Consider the following 19,885-nt stretch of genomic DNA (forward strand, 5'->3'; position numbering starts at 1 on the left):
ATACTTCCAAATAAACCTGTTAGGACTCTAACCTGGTATTGTGTGATTTTTAAACTTTGAAAATTAGATATTAGAACACTGCAGCATGCTGAGGACACATGTGGGTATGCGATCAGGATGCTGTGTTGAAATGACCAGCTAAGTGTTCTACAAAGTGGTCACCCAGTCTGCGTTTGGTTTCTACAATGTAGAGTAGGCCACATTGTTGCGGTTGAATACAATACACAAGATTGGAAAGACTGTTTAGACCTTAGATAGTGAGCAGGGAGGTGGTGAAGGGGCAATTGTTGCACCTTTCACGGTTACATGGAATGTACTGTGGGAAGGGGGTTGATTTTGGTGATTGAGGAATGGACTAGATTCTCCCAGAGGAACAATCCCTGGTAAATGTAGATGAAGGAGTGAGGGGAAGATATGTTTGGGGGAGGCCTTCTGCTAAAGTTGTCTGAAATGGCGGAGAATGATCCTTTGAATGCAGAGGCTGGTGGGATGAAAAGTGAGGACAGGAGGGACTCAATCACGCTGCTTAGAGTGATAAGAGAAGGCAAGGATGGAAGCACGGGTAATAGGTTAGATGTGGTTAAGGGTCCTGTCAACCATGGTAGGCAAGAAACCACTATTACGGAAAAAGCAAGCCATGTCCTTGAACTCTTGGTCCACAATCTATGGCACACCGTCACTCAACTTGTTCAAGGTTACCGAACCTAACAAATATTTCATCCAGTCGGTTAAGCGTCAATTCCACTGAAACATGCTTCATGACAGCCACCATGAGTCACGTGGAATGGGCATCCACAACCACTAGTAACATCTATCCCTCTACTGATCCCACAAAAATCAACATGAATTTTGATGCAAAGGGCTAGCACTACTGCCAGGGACTTAGGTTCGATTTCAGCCTTAGATGACTGTATGGAGTTTGTCTGATGGGTTTCTTCCCACAGTTCAAAGATGTATCGGTTAAGTGGATTGGTGATGTTAGTTGTTCCATAGTGACTAGGGATATGTAGGTTAGGTGGAACAACCATGGTAAATGCATAAATGGATTGGGTGGGAGAGTTGGTCTGGGTGGGATGCTCTTCAGAGGACTGGTGCGAACTCAATGGGCCAAATGGTCTTTTTCTACATGTAGGGATTCTATGAATTTACTGCCATGTGGTTGAAAGGGTGAAAGTGGCACCTTTATTACTAATGCGCAGGATTTGCATGTTCCTGCATTCTCCAAAATCTGAAAGTTCATATTTAGCACCAAAAATAGCTCCTGCCCACTACCAGTACTTCTGTCAATGGGGGAGGAATAACTCTCATTTCCCATACTAAACACCCATCCGATAAGGACAACTCTCACTTCCTGGATAGATAACGGTTTAATCCTCCGGGCGGAAACAGACCCTTTTGATCCAACTAGTACATGCCAACCATGTTTCACAAAGTAAAGTTGTCCCACTTGCCTGCATTTGACCCGTTTCCCTCTAAAACTTTCCTATCCACATACCTACCCAAATGCCTTTTAAATATTTTAACTCTACCTGCATCGTTCAGGAGTAGTGTTCTGCAACTGATTTGCTAAAACCTGCACCTTGTCATCCCAGGAGAAGTACACTTTTCTGGTTTCATTGTCACCCAGTAGCGGCAGCCGTGACAGGGCATCTGCATTATGTGCTTCCTGCCTGTCAATATTTGATCTCATGCCACCATTGACAGTATCCCCACGTACAGACCAAAAATGGAAATTAGAGATCTATCAGTGGTCAGTAGTACGAAGTTCCTGCTATCAACGAAATAATAAACTTAATGTCGAACATAATCCTCAATCCTTTTTTGTCTTGGGCAAAATTCTTCATATTAATTGGTGATCTCGATGCAAAAGTGATGGTTCCTTCCTCTCCATTCAGTAATATGTGTAACAGTACAGCACCAATCCCATGAAGCAAGGCATCATAAACTAACTGTAGTGGCAACTTCAGGTCAAAATGCGTTAGCACTTCTGGCCTTTTTAAGGCTTACTTCACCTCCGAATAAGCCACTCACATTTTGGGTCCATTTCCAATACTGCCCTTATCCCAGCAACAAATGCAGGAATTTTAGCATGATCAGATATGAAGTTGCCGTAATAATTTAAAAGCCCCAAGAACAATCTCAGTTAAGTCCCCTGGACTAGAGAATGTGCCTTCGTAGTAGTCCCCATCTTCTTGGGCACCTTGAGTAGTCCGTCACCATCGATTACATGGCTCAAGTACTCCTGTCTTTAAAGAACACGCATTTTGCTCTTTTTACCTGTAAGCGGTGCTCGACCAATCTTTTTAGGGTTTCTAAATTTTTCCAAGTAATCTTCACAGGATCCAGTAATCAAAATATCATCCAGATAAGAATGGACTCATGGCAACCACATTTAAATATTTGATCCATGGCCTTGGAGGAATCTGTGTGGGAGACCTCACAACACAGGAACACACAAGTGCATAATTTTTAAACGTGTAACCTTGCTGTAAGTCTGCAGTAGTTAGTAGGTTAATTCTTGATTATACTAGCTTTAAAACAAGTGATGGAAAAGGATAGACCAGATCTAAAAGTTGAAGTTCAAAATTGGAGGAAAGCTAATTCTGACGGTATTAGGCAAGAACTTTCAAAAGCAGATTAGGGGGCAAATGTTCACAGTCAAAGGGACAGCTGGAAACTGGGAAGTCTTCAAAAGTGAGATAACGGGAGTCCAAAGACAGTATATTTCTGTTAGGGATAAAGACAAGGCTGGTAGGTGCAGGGAATGCTGGATGACTAGAGGAATGGAGGGTTTGGTTAAGAAAAAGGAAACATGTCAGATACAGACAGGAGAGATCAAGTGAATCCTTAGAAGAGTAATATAAAGGTGGTATGAACATACGGAGGAACCTCCATTATCCGAAGGGCACAGATAAGGAGTATTTCGTTCGGTTCATCGAATACTGGGCAACCAAATGCCAGAGAACAACTAGCCAAGCAACAGGACGTTGCAATCTTGTTCGGATAATTTAGAATCATAGAGATGTACAGCACGGAAACAAACCCTTCGATCCAACTTGTCCATGTCGACCAGATATCCCAACCCAATCTAGTTCACCTGCCAGCACTTGGCCCATATCCCTCCAAACTCTTTCTATTCATATACCATCCAGATGCCTTTAAATGTTGCAATTCTACTCACCTCCACCACTTCCTCCAGCCGCTCATTCCATGCACATACTACCCTCTGCGTGAACAAAGTTGCCCCTTAAGTTGCTTTTATATTTTTCCCTTCTCACCCTCAACCTATGCCCTCTAGTTCTGGATTCCCCCACCCCAGAGAAAAGACTTTGTAAGGTGACCCCTCAGCCTCCAACGCTTCAGGGAAAATAGCCCCAGCCTATTCAACTTCACCCTCTCGCTCACATTATCCAATCGTGGCAATATGCTTGTAAATAGTTTCTGAACTCTTTCAAGTTTCACAATATCATTCCGATAGGAAAGAGATCTGAATTGCACGCAATATTCCAACAGTGGCCTAACCAATGTCCTGAACAGCCGCAACATGACCTCCCAACTCCTGTACTCAATACTCTGACCAATAAAGGAAAGCATAATAAACACCGCCTTCACTATCCAATCTGCCTGCGACTCTACTTTCAAGGAGCTATGAACCTGCACTCCAAGGTCTCTTTGTTCAGCAACACTCCCTAGGACCTTACCATTAAGTGTATAAGTCCTACTAAGATTTGCTTTCCCAAAATGCAGCACCTCACATTTATCTAAACTTCATCTGCCATTTTTCAGCCCATTGGCCCGTCTGATCAAGATCTCGTTGTAATCGGAGATAACTTTCTTCGCTGTCCACTACAGCTCCAATTTGGTGTCATCTGCAAATTTACTATCCCTCTTATGCTTACATCCAAATCATTTACATAAAATAATGAATAAGTAGTGGACTCAGCACCGATGCTTGTGGCACTCCACTGGTCACAGGCCTCCAGTCTGGAAAGCAACCCTCCATCACCACCCTCTGTCTTCTACGTTTGAGCCAGTTCTGTATCCGAATGGCTAGTTCTCCCTGTATTCCATGAGATCTAACCTTGCTAACCAGTTTCCCTTGGGGAAACTTGTCGAATGCCTTACAGAAGCTCATACAGATCACATCTACCACTCTGCCCTCATCAATATTCTTTGTTACTTCTTCAAAAAACTCAATCAAGTTTGAGAGACAGGATTATCCACACAAAGCCACGTTGACTATCCCTAATCAGTCCTTGCCTTTCCAAATACTTGCAACTCCTGTCCCTCAGGATTCCCTCCAACAACTTGCCACCACTGACATCAAGCTCACTGGTCTATAGTTCCCTGACTTGTCCTTACCACCTTTCTTAAGCAGTGGCACCACGTTAGCCAACCTCCAGTCTTCCGGCACCTTATCGGTGACTATCGATGGTATCAATATCTCAGCAATGGGCCCAGCAATCACTTCCCTAGCTTCCCACAGAGTTCTTGGGTACACCTGATCAGGTCCTGGGGATTTATCCACTTATGCATTTCAAGACATTCAGCACTTCCTCCTGTGTAATATGGACATTTTTCAAGATGTCACCATCTATTTCCCTATATTCTGTATCTTCCATGTCCCTTTCCACTGTAAATGCTGAATGTAAACTACTCATTTAGTATCTCCCCCATTTCTTGTGGCTCCACACAAAGGCCGACCTGCTGATCTTTGAGGGGCCCTATTCTCTCCCCAGTTACTCTTTTGTCCTTGCGTATTTGTAAAAACCCTTTGGATTCTCCTTAACTCTATTTGCCAAAGCTAACTCATGTACCCTTTCTGCCCTCCTGATTTCCCTCTTATGTCTACTCCTCCTTCCTTAATACTCTCAAGGATTCACTCGATCCATTCTGTTTATACCTGACATATGTTGCCTGCTTTTTCTTAACCAAATCCTCAAATTCTTTAGTCATCCAGCATTCCCTATACCTACCAGCCTTTCCTTTCACCCTAACAGGAATATAATTTCTCTGGACTCTCATTATCTCATTTCTGAAGGCTTCCCATTTTCCAGCCGTCCTTTTACCTGCGAACATCTGCCTCCAATCAGCTTTCGAAAATTCTTGCCTAATACTGTCAAAAATTGGTCTTCCTCCAATTTAGAACTTCAACGTTTAGATCTAGTCTATCCTTTTCCATCACTATTTTAAAACGAATAGAATTATGATCGCTGGCCCCAAAGTGCTCCCCCACTGACACCTCAGTCACCTGCTCTGCCTTATTTCCCAAGAGTAGGTCAAGTTTTGCACCTTCTCTCATAGGTACATCCACATACTGAATCAGAAAATGTTCTTGTACACACTTAAATTCCTCTCCATATAAACCCTTCACACTATAACAGTCCCAGTCGATGTTTGGAAAGTTAAAATCCCCTACCATAACCACCCTATTATTCTTACAGATAACTGAGACCCCCTTTCAGATTTGTTTCTTAATTTCCCTGATTAATACAATCCCAATAAGGTAACCATCCCTTTCTTACTTCTCAGTTCCACCCAAATAACTTCCCTAGATGTATTTCCAGGAATATTCTCCCTCAGTACAACTGTAATGTTATCCCTTATCAAAAACGCCACTTCTCCTTCTCTCTTGCTTCTCTTTCTACCCTTGCCTGGAACATTAAGCTGCCAGTCCTGTCCATCCCCGAGCCATGTTTCTGTAATTACTATGATATCCCAGATTCATGTTCCTAACCATGCCCTGAATTCATCTGCATTCCCTGTTAGGCCTCTTGCATTGAAATAAATGCAGCTTAATTTAATCAGTCCACTTTGTTTTCTGCTTGGTCCCTGCCTGCCCTGACTGTTTGACTTGCCTTTGTTCTCAACTGTACCATTCTCAGATTGAAGTTTTTTTTCCACTATCTCCCCTGGTCCCACCCTCACACCCCACCTTCACCTTAAATCCTCCCGAGCAAATCTCCTTGCCAGTATGTTAGTCCCCTGCCAATTTAGGTGCAATCCATCCTTCTTATACATGTCACTTCTACCCCAAACCAGGTTGCAATGATCCTAAAATGCAAATCCCTCTCCCATATGCCAGCTCCACAGCCATGCATTCATCTGCTCTGAAGAAGGGCTAATGCCCGAAACGTCGATTCTCCTGTTCCCTAGATGCTGCCTGACCTGCTGCGCTTCTCCAGCAACACATTTCCATCTCTGATCTCCAGCATCTGCAGACCTCATTTTCTCCTCCTATTCCTACCCCCACTAGCTCGTAGCACTGGCAGTAACCCAGATACTACTACTCGAGAACCTCCTTTTTAAATTTCTGCATAACTCCCTGTAATCTCCCTTCAGAATCTCAACCTTTTCCCTTCCTATGTGGTTGGTATCAATGTGTACTGTGACCTGCTGCTGGCCCCCCTCCCCCCTCGAGAACATTCTGCACCCTCGGAGACATCTTTGATTCTGGCACCAGAGAAGCAACACACCATTCTGATTTTTTGCTCCTGGCCACAGAAATGTCAGTCTGTATCTCAGACTAGAGAATCCCCAAACACAATCGATCGCTTGGAACCCGACGTAAATCTCATTACATTAGAGCCAGTCTCAATATCAGAAACCCGGCTGTTAATGCTACGTTCCCCTGAGAATCCACCACTCCCTACATTTTCCAAAACAGCATACTTGTTTGAAATGGGAATAGCCACAGACGACTCCTGCACTACCTGCCCACCTCTCTTACCTTTCCTGGAGTTAACCCATCTACGTGACTGAGATTTTCGCCCCTTTCTATAACTACCATCCATCACATCCCCTTGCATTTGTAAATTCCTCAATTGAATGCCAGATAATCGAGGATCCTCTGTACTTAAGAGGGAAATCAAAAGGGCAAAAAAGGGGACATGAGATAACCCTATTTGCAAAAGCTAAGGAGAATCCAAAGGGTTTTTACAAATACATTACGGACACAAGGGTAATGAGGGAGAGAATAGGGCCCCTCAAAGATCAACTAGGAAGCCTATGCGTGGAGCAGCAGGAGATTGTGTGTGTGTGTGTGTGTGTGTGTGTGGGGGGGGGGGGGGGGAAGAGAAGAAATACTAAATGAGTATTTTGCTTCAGTGTTTGTGGAGAAGGACGCGAAAGATACAGAACTTGGGGAAATAGATGGTGACATCTTAAAATGTCTATATTACAGAGGTGATGGTGTGGGTGTCTTGAAATGCATAAAAGTGGATAAATCCCCAAGACCTGTTCAGGTGTACCCAAAACCTCTATGGGAATCTAGGGAAGTGATTTCTGGGCCCCTTGCTGAGATATTGGTATCATTGATAGCCACAGGTGAGGTGCTGGAAGACTAGAGGTTGCCTAACGTGGTGCCACTGTTTAAGAACGGTGGTAAGGACAAGCCAGGAAACTATAAACCAGAGAGCCTGACATCGGTGGTGGGCAAGTTGTTGGAGGAAATCCTGAGGGACAGGATTTCCATGCATTTGGAAAGGCAAGGACTGGTTAGAGAGAGTCAGCATAGCTTTGTGCATGGGAAATCATGTCCCATGAACTGGATTGAGGTTTTTTAAGAAATAAAGCAGATTGATGAGGCAGAACAATGGGCATGATCTATATGGACTTCAGTAAGATGTTCAACAAGATTCCCCATGGGAGACTGATTAGCAAGGTTAGATCTCACGGAAGACAAGGAGAACTTGCCATATGGATAGATAACTGGCTCAAAGGTAGAAGACAGAGGATAGTGGCGGAGGTTTTCAGACTGGAGGTCTGTGACCAGTGGAGTGCCACAGGGATTGGTGCTAGGTCCACTACCTTTCATCAGTTATATAAATGATTTGGATGCGAGCATAAGAGGTATTAAGTTTGCAGAGGACACCAAAATTGGAGGTGTAGTGGACAGTGAAGAAGAGGTTACCACAGTGTACAATGGGATCTTGATCAGGTGGCCCAATGGGCTGAGTAGAGGCAGATAGAGTTTAAGTTAAATGTGAGGTAATTCATTTTGGAAAAGCAAATTAGAGCAGGATTTATACTCTTAATGGTAAGGTCCTGGGGAGTGTTGCTGAAAAAAAAAGATACTTTGGAATGCAAGTTCATAGCTCCTTGAAAGTAGAGTCGCAGGCACATTGGATAGTGAAGGCAGCATTTGATATGCTTTCCTCTGTTGGTCAGAGCATCGAGTACAGGAATTGGAAAGTCATGTTGCGGCTGTATAGAACGTCAGTTTGGTCACTTTGGGAATATTACATGGAATTCTGGTCTCCTTCCTATTGAAAGGATGTTGCGAAACTTGGAAGTCTTTTCTGAACCCTTTCAAGGGTCCTGCCAGGGTTGGAGGATTTGATCTTTTGGAAGAGGCTGAATAGACAGGGACTTCCCTGGGCAGAGGAGGCGGAGGAGTGACCTTACGGATGTTTATAAAATCATGAGTGGCATAGATAGGATAAATAGACCAAGATCTTTTCCCTGGCATTGGGGAAGTACAGAACTAGAGGGAACAGGTTTAAGGTGAGAAGGACACAAACATAAAAAGGACCAAAGAGGCAATGTTTTCACACAGAAGGTGTTGTGTGCACAGAATGAGCTGCCAGAGGAAGTGGAGGTACAATTACAGCATTTAAAAGGCATCTGGATAGGTATGCAAATAGGGTTTAGAGGGATATCGGCCAAGTGCTGACAAATGAAACTTGATTCAGTTAGGACAGCTGGTTAGCATGGACGAGTTGGACCGAAGGGTCTGTTTCCGTGCAGTACATCTCTACGACTATGACTCTGGAACAAAGCCGCTCTGATAAGATGCCAAAAATGCAGTTCGCTTGTAATGGAAATGTCCCATTTGTCACTAACATCAGCAGCAGCTGAAACTCCTTTGCTACGCCTAGCTGAAGGTAGGCCTGTGACAAATCCATTTTTCAAAAGGTTTTTCCCCCTGCCAGTCCCCTGAATAAGTCTTCAATGAGTGGAAGGGGGTATTGATCCACACTCAGTATCAATTGATTGTGACCTTAAAGTCACCACAATTACAGGTTGAGGGTGTCACTGATCAGGCCAGCATTTATTGTCCATCCCCAATTGTTTAAGAGTCAACCACATTGCTGTGGGTCTAGGGTCACACATAGGCATTGCCTCAAATGTTCTGGTCGCTACACTTCAGGCAATGTTAGTATTCTTGATAGGGTGCTGAGGAAATTTACAAGAATGGTTCCAGGGAAGAAGGATTACAAAATTATGTTGGAGAAGCTGTGGTTGTTCTCCTTGGAGGTCTTGACATTGAGGGGATATGTGACAGAAGTATCAAAAATGTGACCAAGATGTGAAAAAACTATGACAGCTTTAGATTCGATAGACAAAAAACTGAAGACATTTATTGATGATACATTAATTGATTACACAAATATCAGGTGATACAGATTTAAGGTTTTGATCCAGAGATGTTAGGGTGGTGATTAGAGAAACCACTTATACCCAAGGGGTAATGATGCAGACACGTGCGATGAGGCAGTGAAAGCAGCGACATACAATGACTTCAAATAAAGAGGAAAACAAATTTGCACTTTAGGTAGATAAAGTTCAAGGGCTCCATGGTTCGATCGTGGGAATTGGACTGATTTGAGTTGCTTCACAGAATGGCTGCAACAAATTTGGTTAGCTGAATATCCTTCATTTTGTGAATAGCTATTTCGCTTCTGTGAATGTGCTGTTCTCTGAACTTTACTACCAAGGAAATTTGGACATTGTAATTTAACCATTCTGAAATACCTAACAATGAGTTATAGAGAATAGCAATCTGGAGATTAATCTGCATTTTAACATCATTGCAAATCAATTTAACTACAAAATGATACAAAATTCAAAAGCTCCAAAACAGCAATAGAAATTCTGGAAAGTATGAAAACAGGCAAGTCCCCAGGGTCGGATGGGATTTATCCTAGGATTCCGTGGGAAGCCAGGGAGGAGATTGCAGAACCTTTAGCTTTGATCTTTATCAGCATGGTCTACAGGAATAGTGCTAGATGATTGGAGGATAGCAAATGCTGTCCCCTTGTTCAAGGACGTGAGTAGACACAACAGTGGTAATTATCGACCAGTGAGTCTTATTCGGTTGTGGGTAAACTGTTGGAAAAGGTTGTAAGGAGGTAGGAATTATAATAATCTGGAAAAGAATAATTCGATTAGGGATAGTCAACATGATTTTGTGAAGGGTAGGTTGTGTCTCAAAACCTTATTGAGTTCTTTGAGATGGTGACCAAACAGGGAGATGAGGGTAAAGCAGTTGATGTGGTGTATATGGATTTCAGTAAAGCATTTGATAAGGTTCCCCAAGGTAGGCTATTACAAAAAAACATAGGCATGGGATTGAGGGTGATTTCGCGGTTTGGATCAGAAATTGGCTTGGTGGAAGACAACGAAGCTAAAAATCACAACACGAGGTTATACTCCCAACAGGTTTCCTTAGAAGCGCTAGCTTTCGGAGCGCTGCTGCTTCATCAGAAACCTGTTGGACTATAACCTGGTGTTGTACGATTTTTAATTTTGTATACTCCAGTCCAACACCGGCATCTCCAAATCATGAAAGACAGAGGGTGGGGGTCAATGGAAAGTGTTCATCCTGGAATTCAGTTACTATTGGTGTACCGCAAGGATGTTTCAGGTCCACTGCTGTTTGTCATTTTTATAAATGACCTGGATGAAGTGCAAAAGGATGGGTTAGTAAATTTGGCAATGACACTAAGGTCGGTAGAGTTGGAGATAGTGCTGATGGATGTTCCAGGTTACAGAGGGACACAGATAAGCTGCAGAGCTGGGCTGAGGGGTGGCAAATGGAGTTTAATGCAGAAAAGTGTGAGGGGATTCACTTTGAAAAGAGTAACAGGAATAAAGAGTATTGGGCTAATGGCAAAATTCTTAGTAGTGTGGATGAGCAGAGGGGTCTCGGCGTCCACGTACATCGGTCCCTAAAAGTTGCCACCCAGGTTGATAGGGTTGTTAAGGCAGCATACGTTGTGTTAGCTTTTATTGGGATTACATTTTGGAACCAGGATGTCATGCTGCAGATGTACAAAACTCTGATGCAGCTGCACTTTTGCGTACAGTTCAGGTCACATTATAGGATGGATGTGGAAGCTTTGGAAATTGTTTTCTATTCCTGTCTGTACAATTTAAGTTACCAGATGTATTTCAACTATCAAGTTTCTTCACTGCTCCTTGTTGTACCATTTAGAAATTACCTTGCTCTTTGTTGCGTCCAAAGCTGGTGATCTCATTTGCTTCCAATGGAATTCAATTGCCACAGGTTTGCCCACTTAAATTATATAATTTTCATGTTGTGTACCTAAATCTACTACTCAGTGCCACTGATGACAAATCTGGCTCTGTGGCCACTAAAACAGACACAGCTCCCAACACAGTTCCTTACAATCACAGCTTACTGTTTTGATGATATATTGATTATCTATCTTCTGTTACTCATCCAATTTCCTAGATTGGCAAATTATTGACCTTCAACCCCACAGCATCCAACTTTAACAGTTTCTACAAACTTATGAACTTCACCATGCACAATAACTTTCGAAGGTATTCCCATCCCTTACTTTAGTCATCTTTTCTCAAGATAAAATTATTAGGTCAGACAACCTACCCTTGACAAATCCTTTCTGGGTCTCAGTGATCAACTGCAAGACAGGAAAGCATACTTTCTTTCTCCGAATAGCAGAAGACTGCAAATTTATTTATTAATTCATTTACGTGACGTGGACTTTTATCTAGACAAGCATTTATTGCTCATCCCTAATGGACCTGGAGAAGGTGGCAGCAAGCTTTTTGAAAAACTGCAGTCCATGGGGTGGAGGTATACCTACAATACAGTTAAGGAGGGAGTTCTAGAATTTTGACCAAACTACACTGAAGGAAGGGGTAACATATTTTCCAAGTAAGGATGGTGAAATGGCTTGAAGAACTTGGAGGTGGTGTTCCCACACACCTGCTGCCCTTGCCCTTCTTGCTGATAATCATGGGTTTGAAACATGTTATCCAATGAGCCTTGGCAAATTTCTGCAGTACATCATGTAAACGGTTCACACCGTCATGAGAGCAGTGGTAGGAGTGAATGTTTGTGGATGTGATGCCAGTCAAGTAAGTTGCTTTGCCCTGGATAGGCAAGTTTGAGTGCTGTTGGAACCGCACCCAAACAGGAAACTGGGGAGTATGCTATCACATTCCTGATTTGTGCCTTGTCAATGGTGGACAGGCTCTGGGGCATCGGTTGGGGAGTTACTTGTTGTAGGATTCCTAGCCTATGATCACCTCTTGTAAACTTGGCATTTATATAGATGATCTAGTTCAGCTTCTAATCAATACTGATCCCAAGCATATTGCTACTGGGGGATTCAGGGAACATCGCTCCTTAACATTCAATGGCTAGATTTTGTCTTGCTGGGCAATGGTCATTGCCTGGCATTTGTGTGGCATAAATATTACTAGCCATTTCTCAGTTCAGACCTGGATATCTGCCAGGTATTAACGAAATGCAATTATCAGCAAACATTCTCTACATCAGGTCAGAAGTGGGAAAGTCATTGCTGAAGCAGCTGAAGATGTTTGGGCATAAGACACTGTACAGAGGAATTCCTGCAATGATATCTAGAAACTGAGCTGACCGACCTCTAACACAATTGCGCACATACAACTTCGATCAATTGCAAGCTTCTCTTTCTTCCCTTCTTGACCTTCAAATTGATACCTCGGGTTTTAGGTACACCTGGTACTGCTCCTGGAATGCTTTTACACTCTTCACTGAAGCAAAGTTTGATTCCCTAGCTTGATGGTAATGATAGAGTGGGCAATACACCAAACCAAGAGGCTGAAGATAATGTTGAAGTACAATTCTGTTCTTGCTGACTGCCCACTGCACCTCATGGTGATACAGTCAAGTTACTGGTCTGTTCAAATCCATCCCACTTAACAGTGGTAATGCGACACAATGTGATGGAGGGTATCCTCGATGTGAAGGCAGAACTTTGACTCCATAAGGAATGTGATGTCGTCAGCTTTATCGATTTGTCATGGACAGCTGCAGATTGGAGGACGAGATGAAATGCTTATTCTCATTGGTTCCCTCTAGCAGCTGTCTCATTTAGAATTTGACCAGCACAGCCTGACTACGTTGTGATCTTGCCACCTACACTTCTTTCTCCAAATTGTGAGTACAACTTCATTACCTAAGTGCAGGAATATACTTGTTAGTCAACATGTTTCCATGCTCACATTTGACCAGGACACACTTCATGAGGTCTGGTGTTACTGTTGATGAACAAATCAAGAAATGTTGCTATTTGGAAGGAGTGAGTGCCTCTGAAAGTCAACCACAAAGTTATCATGCACATACAATAAATAATTAGGAAAGCAAGTGGTACATTCAGCTCTATTATAGAATTTGGATAGCAAAAATAGTTACTGAATGAGAGAATTCCACTAAGTGAGTAGACTGTACCTACAATCCACAGAATGTAGAAAAATGTGTGATGTTCCCACCAAAATACCATTCTTAAGGGGCTTGAAAGTGTAGATCCTAGAACAATGTCTCCCTTGCATTATGATTTGGAGATGCCACCTGAAGGAGTCACGCTCCAAAAGCTAGTGTGCTTCCAATTAAACCTGTTGGACTATAACCTGGTGTTGTGATTTTTTTCCCTTGTATTAGGTGTTAAAATTCCCAGAAGGCAGCACTAGCCATTCAGAACTGAAGAGGAGATACTACTTCACGTAAAAAGGCAGTGTATCTGTGAAATTCTGTTTCAGATCATTGAATAGATACAGAAAAAGAATTAGGTGACATTTTGGATATTTAGGAATGGGGAATAATGCAGCAAGATGGACTTAGGGTAGATCATTCATTATTATTTTAAATGGAAAAGCATGCTCAAATGGCTAAAGAGTTTCCCTGCTCCTGCTTATATTCTTATGTTCGAAGGCTTAGACTTTGCAGATAAGCTAAGAGTATTCAAATGAATGGTTCTCCCTTTCCCTTTTTTTCAGTATTCAGAGACGTTACACCTATTACTACTTTCCAACCACTGAGCTTCACTAGTAAACTGGCACTTTAATGCTGTTTTATTTCCTAAGTTTGCATCAATTCTATGAATAAATCTTGGTGCCATAGAGATTCATTGAAGACAAGTAAAATCATGGTAACAGTAGAACAACAGCTACTGTTGGGCCAAAGTTCAAACTCCATTCTAAATTATACCTCCTTTCGAAGGTGAGTTTTGACAATGAGTAATTAGGCCAATATAGTCTATAAAACTGAATGATTGTACTTTTATGAAAACATTTTAAGAAAAAAAAGAGAAAAATTTGGACATAGCTGCCAACTGTTTGGTGATTGTGGAACTATGCCCATGCTCAGGACTCTAATTGTCCACTATTTTGTAGTGAGGTGAAATAAACCGAAATGGGGAAGATGGATAGAACGAAAGGAAACAAAACACTCCAAAGAAATATTGTTAGATTATAACTTTTAAGTTATCAAACATTAACCAGCAATCTCCACACACATGGTTGAGGATTAGCAATGTTGATAATGCTACATTTTTAAAACCAGTCAAGAAAACTTTTAAAGAGTTACAACACTCTGCTAAACTTTTCCAGCACAGTATCATGTACAACATTTAACCAGTTAAACCATTTCATTAGCTAATTAATAAACACTTAACAGATGTATATTTAAAATGTTACAATCCTACCAGTATGGCAGCAACATAATGAAACAAACAAATTTCCCAATTGCCAGCAGGAACCTCAAGTGTTTCATTCATCTTGTTTCTATATAGTTCCTCAGGTAATTGCTTGATTGAAAATAAGTGACAATTAAACTAAAACTATTCCCCATAAAACTGCTGATTCGGCCATTCTTTCAAATCAACATTCAATGCTGGAACAGACTGAGAAATACTTCTTAGGCCTTGAAAAAAATTCCCCAAATCTTCAAGTCCTTCCCATTTCATCTCTGTATTCTCGTGTTGCTTGTTTTGAAAAGGAAAATAATTCTTGGTAAGATTAGTAAATAAGCATTTTTTTTAAAAAAAAGGTAATCATGTGAAACGGTTTGGCTTCACTACTTTGAATCAATAGTTCCCCAATCTTATCTAACGCTGCCAATCTTCACTCTACTTACTCCCACCCCCAAAACAAACCATGAACAATCAAGAGAAAGTAGACCTGACCACTTGAAATATCGCTCCATACAGGTCAGACGTTTTTTTTCCACAATGTAATTATGAAAACACATCCTTTTCTCTACTAGCCAATCTGAAAAACTGAATTTCAACCATACTAAATGGCGAAATTTGGTATTTAAATTGACATTATACGTCTATCTATTCCAACCTTTTGAAACTATAACTACAGTTTGACTTCGTTTGGAGGATCTCAGTATCAAAAGCTGTTTTCCACCCAAGTGGAAGTGACGTTAACATTTTTAGGAAATAAGTTGCTTCTTCATTTGTGTAAAATGCTGTTACAGTTTCCGCAGTAATACACAATCCTTGAACAACACACGCGAGTAAGGAAGCCAGACTTTCCCAGCATTATCTTTGATGTCACCCAAGAAAATGCAAATATTCAGCGGCTTATTTAACCCCATCATCGTCTCTCTATTCCTTTTCTTGAAGTACCCAACAGTGCTCACCCTCGCTACTACTGAGTCCATAGCTTCTAAACTATGATTAAAGGGATACCTGTGGTATTTCAGATTCAAGAGGCCTTACTCTAGTCCCGGTTAATGAAGTATCCCAAAGCCATCAGAATGCGTTATCGCAAAAGTTCTGACAGATTTTTCAGCAATTAAACTTTTTCAACGTAACTCGTTTCGTAGGAGTATACGATGGAATGTAACTGCGAAATTGAAGTCAAAAGTTTCTCTGAAAAAAAGGCTTGCGTGCGCGCGCGCGCATTATACTTGTTTAAACGATGATCTCAGGTTTCCAGCTCCTGTTCACCCCAAACGTCTATTCTACAAGCTTTAAAACGCCCTTCACCACTACTTTACGTGGTGCACCGGACATTCCACAATGCACCAAAGAAAAACACTTTCCAACTGCTCCTGTCGGGAACAAACACATACACGAGCAAATCATTCACAAGGTAAGGTGGGGAAGCAAAAGGAAAGCAAAGACTAGGGAAAGAAACACTTACTTCAATCCTGATTGCTAGTCCTGCAAAAATGATTTTAGTTTGCCCCTGCCCACCGACGAACTAATTGACTCTCCAATGAGCCCCCACCCCCTCCACTTCCACAACTCTCTCCCTCGGTCACTCCTCCTCGACGCGCGTGCTACAGACACTTTAAAAAAAATGGCGACGCCTCGCCTGCGGGTGCGCGCACAATCCCAACTTTTTGTTCCCGTCCCAAAAAAATGGAAAAAGTAACTGCCGCTGCGCGCGAACACAAGCGGCTAAAACACCCGGCCCCTCCCTCTCGCTTGCTTGCGCGCGCCAACACAAACTGCCCAGCCCTTCCCCCAACAGCGGGTCACAGATGAACTGCCGTCGAGTGCACGAGTGGCCCGTGGCCGTTAGGAACGCACGAATGGAGAGGGAGGGGCGTTACTCGGAGCAACAAACGGAATGAAAGTGTGTCCGAAATACCATTAGCCCGTCAAAAATCTCCTTGTGCAAAACTCCTGGGTACGAATGTTTGAAGAAACCTGGCGATCGGATGAATCCTCCACCTCCCCCCCCCCCCGTCTTCGACTCTGTACACACATAACACCTCGTGAGAAATGATAGTCAACCTGAGTCGTTCACACGCCAAGAGACCGAGGCAGACAGGGTTAAAACTCGAAAGCTTTCCTTACTGCCTTGTAAATTACGAGAGGTGATGGTGCAGTTTCGAAAGAATACGTAAAATGTGGTGTCCAACACGTCAGCATCGCCTACCTCCTTGAATGCCTGTGGTCGGCCGTAGGTGTAATGTAAAATTTCCTGCGTGCCCAGATCAAGATCGTGTACGTGTATGTTACTGTCGCTGAGTTCCACGTCTTAGCGTTTCCCCGCACTAGTTCACTTTAATGGGGATCCCGGCCTTTCAAAGGTTGTGGATTATTATTTTTTTTCCGCGCTCTCCCCCCCCCCCCCCCCGCAAATTTCCGGTCGAGTTGTGCACGCACATGGCAACAACTGCAGGCATCCTCTTTGAGGAAGACTCCTGGAACAGCCCAGCATGTTGACTATGGGACAGCAATCGGCAGCCAAAAAGCGACGGCAGCTCTCAGGCTTACCCTGCCTTTAGCGGTCTTCCCATTCAGCTCTGCCATAAAGTTTCCACTCACATCCAAAAGTTTAAACCAATTCATCATATCTGGAGCAGCGTGTTTATACTCCACTTGACTGCCTTCCCTTCCCTGAACCCCACTTTCTGAACACCCCAGAATTCATCTTCAAGGAGGTTATCTATCTTTGATGCGATAGCGTTTTTTCTTTACACAATTGCCTTGCAGACTCGCCCAGTATAGCAGATTGAGCAGTTCTCCAGCAGTTGAGGAATTACTTACTACCAGCTGTGGTCTGCTCCGCTGACGTCCATAGTTGATCCAGAAAGAACGCTTATTAGCTGTTCTAATCTCAAAAGCAGATGTCTCTCCACCTCGTGAACACCTAACAAAAAAGATAAACCAAATGAAATCATTCGCAAAAAGAAAAATACATTACGTAAACTAATTATATTAAAGAGAGATCATTGCATTTTCGTAAAAAGGCACGATAGAAGGCAGTGTTAAAGGTACGTCGATTTCATTTCACAGGAAACTCTAATATTATACCGATCAATCCGTGAACGAGACAGGGATAGATAGCTCTGAGCAACTCAAGAGTTAAATTAAGGATCACTGTTTTTACCTTACACAGTTTTGATAAGAATACATTGTGCGGAGATGTTGCCAAATAGTTAACCATCACGGAAATATACTTGGTAAATTTGAATTCGTGTACTCAGCTATTAATATGATAATTGTCAGAGCTCCGCATAAAAACTGTTGTTTTTTACTGTGCTCTCAATTTATCTCCGGCACTAGTTGTCCTCAGCACTGCTAGATTTAAAAGCAGGAAAATGGCTATTCATTAACATCAGTGAGAATACCAGTCGAGAATAGAACCAGGTTCAAGTGTGATGCCGTTCGCGCAGGAACTATCTCCACAGACCCGCTGCGTGGGTTCATTAGATTTAAAAAATACTACTTGGTGGTTTCCTTTACGAGAGGGGAGAAGATTTCTTAACTTCGTAATCAGTTGTATTTTCAGAACGAAATAATTTAAACTTTGTTTTAAAATGTTATAATGACGAATTTGGAACTTGGTGTTTCAAAGACAATTAACTTATGTACTAATAAAGTTTATGTTATGAACAGAGGACCGGGTGACAACAACCAGAAATGAGAAATGTTCTTGTTGAAAAATTATTATTGTGTAAGTTCTTTTTAAAACTACTTTGTGGACAAAAATTAAACTGTATCATGAAAGCAGCTCCATTTATTCTTTAAATCCCATTCCTTAAAGTAAAATGGGTGCCTTATTTGGAGAATCTTGAGGGGCATAGATATGATGAATAGCAAGGGTCCTTTCCTGAGGTTGGGGGAATTCAAAACTAGAGGGCACAGTGTTAAGGTGAGAGGAGAAAGTTTTAAAAAGAACTTGCGGGGCAACGCTTTGTAAGCAGAGAGTGATTCATGTGTGGAATGAACTGCCAAAGGAAGCGGTAGGTGCAGGTACAGTTACAACATTTAAATGACGTTTGGATAAGTACATGAATACAAAAGGTTTTGAGGACCATGGGCAAATGCAGGCAAGTGGGGCCAGTTTAGTTTGGCCTAGGCTACTTGGACCGAAGGATCTCTTTCCATGCTGTATGATTCTGTGATGTCTGATGTAAGAAAAATAATTTGAAGCACACAAGCAGCAATTCTTAAAGTTTATTAGAAGTGCCAAAAATCTTAATTATTTCTCAGTAATATTGTTATTTAACCCATTCTAGCCCCATGGAAATAAATATCAATAATTTAATTCTATACATTTATTACCAAATGTAAAAAGTTAAAAATCACACATTACCAGGTTATAGTCCAACACGTTTATTTGGAAGCACTAGCTTTTGGAGTGCTGCTCCTTCATCAGGTGGTTGTGGATAATAAGATTGTAAGACACTTATTCTCTACAACCACCCGCTGAAGGAGCAGCGCTCCGAAAGCTACTGCTTCCAAATAAACCTGTTGGTCTACAACCTGGTGTTGTGTGATTTTTAATTTTGTACATCTCAATCCAACACTGGCGTCTCCAAATCATGACCAATGTAAAATACTCATAAAGGATTTCACCCATTTCCAGCATCTGGCCAATTTCTTTTATTTCTTTACTACAGTTCTCCAGAGAAGTCAGCACACAATGAGAGAGAAGACTTATTTAGTGGACTCCCCTCATTGTCTCTTTTTCCACACCAAATAGACAGCTAGCTTCTGAATTCCTTTGAGAAGATCTTTGAAAAAATTGCATTGTGGGAGTTCAGTAGGATGCCTAATACCAACTTCAGATCTGTACTATCGATCTGCTGTGGTGGCCTATAGACTACACCAAGTAATGTAACTGAATGTGTTTTATTCCTCATCTCTAGTCAAACAAGATTCTATCTATGACACCTCTGAGACATTCTCTCTCCAATATTCTGTAATGTTTTCTTTAATCAATATTGCCTCCTTTGTTTTCTTATCTTTCTTGAACATCTTGTATTCAGCAATATTTAATACCCAGTCCTGCTGTTCCTTGATCCTCACCATAACATCATATTTCCATGTTGCAATCTGTGTATTCAATTCTTCCATTTTATTTACCACTCACTATATAT

At 42.0% G+C, this 19,885-nt stretch overlaps 1 protein-coding gene across 7 annotated transcripts in view; it reads right to left on the reverse strand.

The window, feature by feature from the left end:
* Positions 1-18,042, reverse strand: part of grb10b (growth factor receptor-bound protein 10b) — a 208,759-nt gene extending 190,717 nt beyond the window's left edge. For 2 of the 7 annotated variants that reach the window (XM_087987203.1, XM_087987201.1), the window contains exons 1-2: positions 17,890-18,042; positions 17,547-17,649 (exon numbers count right to left, since the gene is read on the reverse strand). In XM_087987203.1, coding sequence (XP_087843329.1) covers positions 17,547-17,649; positions 17,890-17,915 — 129 coding nt within the window. In that variant the 5' untranslated portion in view covers positions 17,916-18,042. Of the gene's footprint in view, positions 1-16,188; positions 16,294-16,932; positions 17,083-17,546; positions 17,656-17,889 lie in introns of those variants that run through there. The other 5 variants (XM_087987204.1, XM_043690122.2, XM_087987207.1 and 2 more) reach the window with 5 other exon arrangements.
* Positions 18,043-19,885: the final 1,843 nt, after the last annotated feature.

The sequence above is a fragment of the Chiloscyllium plagiosum genome, unplaced genomic scaffold (assembly GCF_037043375.1).
Source record: "Chiloscyllium plagiosum isolate Xiang-an unplaced genomic scaffold, Cpla_swu_hap1 HiC_scaffold_5, whole genome shotgun sequence".
NCBI lineage: Eukaryota > Metazoa > Chordata > Chondrichthyes > Orectolobiformes > Hemiscylliidae > Chiloscyllium > Chiloscyllium plagiosum.